This window comes from Hipposideros armiger, unplaced genomic scaffold, assembly GCF_001890085.2.
Source record: "Hipposideros armiger isolate ML-2016 unplaced genomic scaffold, ASM189008v1 scaffold_415, whole genome shotgun sequence".
In the NCBI taxonomy this organism is placed as follows: domain Eukaryota; kingdom Metazoa; phylum Chordata; class Mammalia; order Chiroptera; family Hipposideridae; genus Hipposideros; species Hipposideros armiger.
The window spans coordinates 934426-944190 of record NW_017731765.1 but is presented as its reverse complement, the minus strand read 5'-3'; the positions used below and the strand labels follow the sequence as shown (position 1 = coordinate 944190).

The window sequence follows — 9765 nt, the reverse complement described above, 5'->3', positions numbered from 1 at the left end:
GAATACAATCACAGCATAAAATTCCCTCCCCTCCACACCCTAATATTTATACTAAGCCCTATCACTCCTTGAAACGTCTTCACTTGCTCTTCTTGCCATCAGCACTGGCAAATGACATTCTTCTTGAAACAATTTTCACTAAAAAATTCTTTTCTCTTCAAAATGTCTATTGCCTATAAATAAAGAGCAAAGTTGTATTTAGATGTGAAGGCTGATGGTTGGCTAGGTTCTCTCATTAGTTAAGTGGCTTGCTCTGATACCCCAGCTTCCAGCATGCTTTTCCAAATTCCAAGAATTCAACTTGATTTTTAAATTTTCTGAAAATGATTCCCAGAGGAACTCTAAACTACAAATTTCTTGCCTTCTAACATTTTATATTCCTGTTTCATAATAGCATACACAGAGGTCCTCACCCGACTTTGTCAGAATGAGTTGTAGAGCTTTATGAAACTACAGATGACTGAGCCTTACTATCTAATTCAGCAAGTTCCTCACAACAAACATCCTCATTTAACCCTGATGCCATTTTTCTTCCAATGTTAAAACAACCAAAAAAAAAATTCCTCTTATGCTTTTGTGATGGGAGAAAGGTCATGTAAACAAACTAACACTATGATTCATTCATAAATGAAACTTACAAGGTCTTACCAGGTAATACAGGTTCTGCCTGATATCCAACAATTACCTCATATAGTAATGTACTCTGCAAAGCCAAGGCCTAGCTTACTTCCCTTCTCTAAAAATCTTAATGCAAACACACAATCAAAAGATTTCTCTCCTGCCCTGTAGTCACTGTTTTAACACTCATTTCATGAAACAAATATTTACCCAATATCTATCATAGTACATTATTCTAACCAATAGAGGTATAGCAGTTAACAGAACAAAGTCCCTATCCATCATAAAAACCTACATTTTAATTGTGCAAGATGTGATAAATTACTTGTGTATGTATGTCAGATGGTAATAAGTGATACGGAGAAAAAGCAATGAAGAAAATAAAAAAGTTGAATTGAGGATTTCTCCTGGTCAAGGAAGGCCTCTCTATAACATTTAGAGGACATCTGAGCAGAATTCTAAAAGAAATAAGAGAAGAAATGAGCCATACAGGTATCTGGGAGAAAAAATTCTAAACAAACAGTCCTTTGCATATGATCCCCATAGGACCTAACTTTTTAGGTCCAAAAACACTTTTGGACAAAACTCTTTTGAACAAAGATATGCTCTGAGAGAACTGCATTTTCATAAGTAGAAATATTAAAAGAACTAAGAATGCACAGTAAGCAAAGAGATCCCTTCAGTAAAGACTGGTTGGCCAGTAGCTCTCCAGTCTTCTAATCATACAGGGCACCACGTTTGCCTCAGTGGAAACAGTCTTTTTACTGTCCAAAATGGTAACCATTCACATGTGACTATTTGAATTTCAATTTAATTAAAATTAAAAATTCAGTTATTTAACTACACTAGCCATATTTCAAGTGTACATTAGCCATATGTGGCTAATGGCTATCATATAGGACAGAGCAGAAATGTTCTAACATTCCCATCATCACACAAAGTTATATTGTGCACTATAAATGTTTCAGTAAATAAATATTATCACCATGCTATGCTAACTTCTCTTACCATTTTTCCAAGAAAGGAAAATTCTGTCCTTTAGACTTTTAACTAACAACATAAATCATTCAGGCAAAAGTCCAAAAATAGATTAATGATGTACAATATTTTAAGAACTCCCAACTTAGATGTTTTTCTTACAGCTCACATTAACATCTGAAGAGCGAAAAGGCAGCAGCAGCAGCAGCAGCAAGTCATGGACTTAGTAACAGCAGATTGCAAGGCAAGAGGGTATGTACTGTCCAACTTTTTCATGTGGGCTAAAATCTAAAAAGGTGTGGATTTTGTTCTACCCAGACAACCTCATTTCTCCTACTCCTCACCTATATCCTAAGAAAGAGGTGTAAAGATCTGCTAAGACTTCTCAAACTATTGAGATAAACAGTATCAAGAGAAAGCAAAGTCACAATTGTCTAATGACTTAGTTTTTCAAATTGTTAAAATAGTGTGTAATTTCAACAACAACAAAACCCCCACAAAAACCACTCTGGCAAACACAAATATCTTTTTTAAAAACTAAACTCCTATATAACATATATCACATTAAGTTCATGCCCACCTTTTCACTAAACAAATTATAAACAAGACACATTTTGCAGACATTTTGACCAACTTATGATAATGCTTTTAGTTAGAAAACAGTAATGTGGGGAAAAAAGATGGACCAAATATGCAACAAAGTTAAATTTTAGATATCAACTAAACGAGAACAAGTCAGGCAAATCCACTACAGAAGCTGAAATTTTTTGCAAAGTGATGTGTAAACCAGGTTTACTTTGAAAATTTAAGGCAAAAACATTCTTCACTATTTTTAAATTGAAGTTTCAAATTAAAAAAAAACAAAAAACACAACTAATTTCATTTCCTACAGTTAACTACAAATAAGTATGGTACAACTAACAAAGTGGTAGCTCAAAAACTGAATGCTGTGGAATGATTTAAGTTACCAACCTAGCAACGCTTGATTACAAGGCATTGGAATATGCCCGACTTTTCCCTTCTCCAAGAGGGGAGGGACGTACAGTCAAAAGAGCTAACTACTATAACTGAGGAAGGAGAAACAATTAAAAAAAAAAAAAGAAATACTAACTATACTTTTGGTTAGTAGTATTTTCTTCATTATCAGTGTAACAAAGTAAGGACATTATATCCCCTTTTCTTTCATTTAGTGATTTTCACATTTCTTCTGAATACTCCTTACTTATCCCAACAAATCCTCTAGCATTTTGACTTTAGCAATGAACTTAAATGTTCTGCCCCATAACGCCACCCAAAAAAATGTTTAGGATTCTTAATCAAAACTTTTTATTCTATGAATGGTTAAACTGTGGTACATCCATATCATAGAATTCTACTCAGCAATAACAAGGAACAAGACCCAACAATTTGGATGAATCTCAAGGGAACTATGTTGCATAAAAAAATGGCCAATCCTAAAAAGTTATACACTGTAGGATTCTTTTTAGTAAACGTTCTTGAAATGACAAAACTATAGAAATAGAAAACAAATTAGCAGTGGTTGCCAGAGTTTGGGGTAGAGAGGATGGGAGGGAGGGGGGAGGGTGTGGTTCTAATAGGGCGAGAGAAGGATCCCGGTGCTCCTGAACTGTTCTGTATATTGACTGCTGTGGTACTTACGTAATCTACACGTGAGAGCACTGCATAGAAGACACAAATTAGAACAAGTAAAATGGAGTAATCTGAGTAAGACTGGTGGATTGTATCATTATGATGCTGAACTGCAGTTTTGCAAAGTATAAGCGTTGGGGAAGCCGCATGAGTACAAGGGATCTCGACGTATTACTTGTTAAAACTACATGTGACCCTATAGTTACCTCAATATAAAAAGTTTGATTTTTTAAAAAGTGTTACCCTAACAGCTAGGAGAATCTGAATATGAACTGGATATTAGACAATATCAGGGAATGATTGTTAATGGTATTAAGGTTATATAATACATGTCCTTATTCTTTGGAGATGCTCGCTGAAGCATTTAGGAAGGAAATGGTATGTCTGCAACTTACTTTTTAACTCTTGTATGTATGAGGAGAAATCATACCTGGCAAATGTCAAATATTAAATCTAGGTAAAAGGTTTAAGAGTGCTCCTTGTACTCTTCTCTCTACTTTCCAGCTTGAATTTTTTTTGAAATTGGGGGAGAAGATTAAAGACAAATTGCTATCCTAAAACTACATTCTAGTTGAACCTACACACCAATTAGTCTTTTAAAAGGTTTAAAAAATAAATAACTTGTTCTGGTAAAACTATGCTATAGTCCCCCCTATACTCTAATTAGTTTTAAAACAAAAAGTGGCAGTAAGAACTTAAATAAGAGTTACATGGTATTGGATGTGACTTTTATGATGTTTTTAAACATGAATTGACTAAATCTGAGGAGCATATGGCTATTTTAGTAAAGTCGTTAGTTCGACATGGATTACTCTTATTTCTAGAAAAACTGGATCCCGAGTTGTTCTACTCTTCAAACAAGTGACATGGATTTAACTTGTAAGAGAAACGGCTTAACGCTTTGACACACACACTCCATAATTTAAAAGTCTTCAATTTGGTAAACAGAGTTAATTCTTTCACAAAGAAATGTTTGCATGAAAGGGGCAACCCACACACTAAATGCCAAACAAAAAAATGTGCTACAATGTATTAATTATAGCGCCAAGGCTACAAGACGTATTTTACAATGTAAACAGTCCCTGCAAACATCTTTGCAAACTGCAAACATTTGAAATATAGGGAATGAGTGAGTCTGAGCTAGTGTCAAAAAGATCCATCTCAAAAGTTCTTCCATTCTCTTTTCTCTGCTGCTGAATTTTTCCATCAGTTAAATACACCAGTCTAAAAGAAAACCCGAGTCTAGACCGTCTCAACGAAAAGCTCTTAACTTTTCACTTCCTACCGGACCGCCCCCACGCAGTGGGCCCCACCTCCCGAGAAGGGTGACGGGGTGGGGCTGTTTCCCGCTCAGAAACTACGAAATAAATGTCTCTTCCCTACTCCAGAAAGGAGGGGAAGAGACCGAGAAGCTGCAGACTCAACTATGCAACTGACTACAAGGAGGTAGTCGTTAAGAAAGCTTCCTTTCCTCTTCTGAACTCCGTCCTTCCTTCCCTCCGTTCGGGTCATTCAGTGACCCCGGGCCGGGCGGGGACAGGTGAATCCCGAGAGGAGAGGAAGAGGGAGGGACCGACGATGGAGGGAAAGCCGCGCTTGGGCAATGAATGAGCTGTGCTGCATCCGCACCACCTGTTCCTTCCAAGGGTGCCACCCCGGCCTGCCGGCAGGGTTCCCACACCACCCGGGCCGTGGCTCCTGCCCGTTTTCCTGCTAAAGGCCAGGCCTCTCCTCCCTTCGCTCTTGGGGGATAAAAACCGGCAGTCTAGAAGCTAGGAGAACAGGGCCTAGTCCGGAACCACGGCCTCCGAAGCGTGGTGACGGGAGGAGGAAGCCTGTGGTCCCCGCCGCACGGGCCGAAGTGAGAACCAAAGGGAGTAGACCAGAGAGTTCATTCGGCCTGACTAGGAGCACGAAGGCGGGGTCCCGGGCGGAGGTGGCTCGGTGCCCGTGGGACCGAGGTTACGGGTGACAGGCCCGTGTACCGGCTGAATCCTTGCCACTGCTTGCCCGGAGCCTCACACTTACCAAGATCCGCTTGAAGAGCGCGTTCTCCTTGGGCGGGAGGCTTACGGCCGGCATCGTTCCGGCTCCTCCCGCTGCTCCCACCACCGCCCGGCTCGGTCAGTCTGTTTGTCCCACCGCCGCCGCCGTTCCCTGGCTGCTTCAGCCTTGATTGCCCCGATCTACTGCCGCCACTAGGCCTCGGATGTCACCGCGTCGCCCAACCCCGACACCCCCTGCCCCTCGTTGTCCTTTTTCCTTTCTCACTTAACGCTGCCGCCGCCTCCCCGCCCCCCCACTGGTCTCCGTCGGCGGTTCACGTGGTAACTGAACAGACCGACAGAGGCAGCCAAAATGGCGGACGCGGAGAGCTTTCCCACCCGGGTCACACCTCCTAGCACGCAGGCGCGATGACCTCCTTTCCCCACCTCCTCTGTCCTAGAGCTTGCTGGGAAACTTGGAAGCTGGCCGACCATCCTAGACTGAGGGGGTCCCGGCAGGTTCTGTGTTTTGGAGGCACAGGAGGGAACCAGGGGAGAGTGGTCAACAGTGGTTCAGTCCGCCTCCGCATTGCAGCCGTTCTGCTCCTTCCTGCTAGATTGGCCTTTAATTCATTGGGTCGACTCTTCCGGACGGTGTGATCATAGCTTGAGCCTGGAGTGCTAAAATGCAGGTGTTCAAGAAGTGCTGCGTTTGATCGTGCACAAAGTGCCTAATTAGCAGAGACGGAGGGAAAAGGAAGGCTTCATTCCAGTGGGATTTAACAGATATGGAGAGGAGGGGGCTTAATGGCTGGAGGCTAAAAAGCGTGAAAGAGCTTGAGCAATTAAATGGGCCTGGCTGGAGTATCAGAGATTTAGTTTATTCCTTAGATGAGCCTAGAACGGTAGTTAGCCTGATCTGAAGTGTCATTTTGCACTGCCAAAGAAGCATCTGAAGGTTAAAGTGTGTTTTTATTTCATTGTTGAATCCATACAATACAGGGTTGATGACTGAGTCACCTGGGGGTAGTGGCCAGTGAGGAGCCGGATTCAAGCTAGTGTTTAACATTGTGACTCGTTGAACTCCCGATCACCAGAAATTCTCAAATCTTAGAAGCCCAAGAGTATCTGGCAAGGATACTAAAGAACTGCTGCAGTACGCAAGGTCAGGCTCGGTACTGATTAGGGCCTATTCCACATATATGTCATTTTATTAGCAATCGACAGTAAAACTTTAAGTTTTAAAAGTGGAATTCCATTGATGATCTACAATTTTTCACGTTATATGAGCCATTTTACCTTTATTTTTGATGACCTCTCTCCAGATCCTGAATTACATCTCTAGCATTCTTTGCATCGTGAATCATTAAATAATGTGTGCAGTAGCTTTGCTCTTTTAAATATATTTAACCAGATACTATACTCTTCCTTAACCCTCCCTGGAAGGTGTGCCTTCAGTAATGTTTTCCACTGGAAAAATTTGGGAATAATGCTTGGCTTTTCTAGCCGTTATCTCAAATGCCCTCTTCTTTTGCCTGGATTATAAATAAGGTTTTAGCAGTCAAATCCTGGAATTTCTGTGCTCTCTCTTCAAAGTTTTCATGAAAAAATTGTACCTACAGGAAACCATGTTTAAGTTTTGGAATATGGCCAGTTTTTAAACCTTAAAAAAAAAAACGACTAAGAACAAACTTAGAGTTCATACAAAATAGTTATTTTGTAATAACCTTCAAACTTCACTACCCCCAAAAGGTCTTTCTTTCAACTATTGGAACTATTAAAAGGTAGAAAAATTGTCTTAACTTCAGGTGATAATTTTCACTTAGCTACTAAATTGGGTTTCCAAATCGCTGGCTTCATATCCAAAAGTCCCTAGAGCAATATTATTTGCTATGATTTTCTAGATTTCTCCTGTAAATAATATGCTATTTTCCCCTTAGGGGAATAAAATTGCTGGTCTTTAAAACAAACTAGTTTTCGCCAGAAGCTAAGTACCTAGATTGCCAGCAAAGAAATTTTGCAATTTTCAAGACTCAATGAATACTAGTCTGAGTTAATATTTTTGAGTCATATCCGAGTTAAAATGCACCTAAAGATAATAGTCAAACCACACAGTCAGTGGTTTGATAGCCTGAACTCAATATAAAATATTTACTCTGATAGATCACCACTATTTGACAAATGGAGATCCCAATTTATGCTGTGAATGACAGCTATGCAGGAAGTTAACATATCCAAGTCTAAGTGACAATGATCATGGTAAGTTCATCACCTTACCCCAGGTATTTGCATATCCCTATTGTCAAAATGCCTCTTCCAAAAAAAAAAATTAACCAAAAATAAATAAATCATTTACCTGCAAAATAGAATTCTAAAAAAGGGATATGTAGAAATTTTCTCCATCTTCACATAATGTAAGATGTTCTCTATTGCCACTTCCATGTCTTCATTATTGAGCATTTGAAACTTATAGAAATACAACAGAAAAGAAATCTATGTATTTCCCATCCAGATTTAACTGTTAACATTTTGTGATTGCTTTTGATTGTTTTTTTAAATAAAAACTTGCAGCTACATCAGGCACTCCATCCTTCTCCAGATCCTGAATTTGACGTATAGTATTCTCATGCATCATAAATCAATAAACATATGTAGTGCTTTTACATTTTATACTGTTTCAACTCTTGCTCTTCCTTAACACCTCTTTGGGAGGTGTGAGTTGAATAATAAGTTTTCCAGATCTGGGGCTAAGACTCTGTTTTCCTAGCTGCTAACTCAAAACCCCTCTCTCCCTTTGCCTGGGTCATAAATAAGGTTTTGACACTCAAATTCTGAAGATGCTTAAGTGAATGTCATGTAGCAACTTATACCAAAATATCACAGCTATTAACTCCTGGCTGGAATTGCTTCATCAGGATTCTTTTCCAGATGCAGTTTCACCTACAGCTGCCTACTCCAAGTGTAGGGTTCCATCAGCTCTAACATGCTGAGAGAAATGTGCTTATACTTCATCACTTTCCCAAAACATACACCAGTAATAGGATCCAAGGACCAAAAGCACAAAACAGCCTTTTCCAGCAGCAGTACTGAAATTAGTAATTTGCTTACTGGCTCTGTATGTTCTGACTAAACATGACTTCTGTTCCAACTTGTTGGATATTAGCAAAAGCTGTGTCAGGACAAGCTTCCCAGGGATGATGTAAAAAGGATGTACAACTGGCTGTTTGCTGAGTGGACAAGAAGCGAAGAAGCTGAGAACCAACTGACTCAGCATGTTAGTTGAGTGGTTTGCTTACTTGAGCAGGAGACCAAGAGGCCCAAACTAGGTTACAAACTATAAAGTGACTCACAATTTAGCAATCTATTTAGCCATCAGGTACATGTAAAAATGAACCAGAAAGTAGAATTATTTTACTCTCTGGTTAATAGATTTTCACTAAAAAATTTTTTTTCAATAACATTGCTAAAGAAAATATAGAAGGGAAAGAGATTTGCTGACATTTATTTTGTTTTTAAAACCTAAATGGCATTAGGTTTAAAGGATTAGAGTTAAACTATTAAAATTTATCGTATACATATTTTTACTTGTACATGGTCTTTAGACAGATTGAATTGTGAACTGAATGCACAAAAATCTGGCTGAACAGTGAAAGGCAAAACCTATTGATCAGTACAATGTCTTTAATACGTTAAAAAAAAAAAAGTTGTTTACAAAGTTAGCGTCCCAATGACCTTATAGGATAGGTTTTATGTTACAGATATAAGTGAGGCATAGAGAGGTTAAGTAATTTGCCTAAAAATCATACAGTTGAAAGATAGTGAGCAGGAACGGCCCATTGAACTTGTCACTTTGAACCCTTCCTTCTCTACAGCTCATGGCCTCAGGGGACTGTCCATGCCTGTAATGTGGGCTAAAGTGGATCACAAGATCTGGGGTCAGAAGACCTCAGTGTGGATCCCACCTGCCCCAATTGTCTGATCCTGAGCAGCTCAGGGCACTTACCTTAAAATGCGATGATTCTCTTTTCCTCACAGTATCGTGAGGCTTTACTATGATAGTGCGAGTAAACCGATTTTGGGAACTGTAAGAGGTCTTTGCAAATACAGAGGGTGCCAAAAAAATGTAAACACATTTTAAGAAAGGAAAAAACTGTATTAAAATTGTAATAATATATACCGATAACAAAAGATGAATACAAGTCATATGTATACATTTTTTGGCACCCCTGGTATAAGGTGTAACGTGTCACTTTGGATGAATAGCTTGTCTTCTTTGAGCTTCATCTGTAAAATGAAGATAATAATCACAGCATGTCATGCGATCACTGTGAAGATAAAATGAGACAATACATATAAACCATATGGTGAATTAATGCACAGTGCCTGGAACACATAATTCAATTAACCTACTAGCTATTATTCAACACGACACTTCATTTAAAGTTTTCTGGCGCATGTCGGACGATTTCAGTGAATCTCTCGATGAGTGTCCCTGGAGAACGGGGTCCGAAATACAGAGTAGATAAACTCCGAG

General features: G+C 39.4%; 1 protein-coding gene across 1 annotated transcript in view; it reads right to left on the bottom strand.

Annotated features, from left to right (window-relative positions):
- Positions 1 to 5636, bottom strand: part of NAA15 (N-alpha-acetyltransferase 15, NatA auxiliary subunit) — a 70123-nt gene extending 64487 nt beyond the window's left edge. Inside the window, exon 1 of the mRNA XM_019664048.1 lies at positions 5275 to 5636. Within this exon, the coding sequence (XP_019519593.1) occupies positions 5275 to 5328 (54 nt within the window). The 5' untranslated portion in view covers positions 5329 to 5636. The remainder of the gene's footprint in view (positions 1 to 5274) is intronic.
- Positions 5637 to 9765: the final 4129 nt, after the last annotated feature.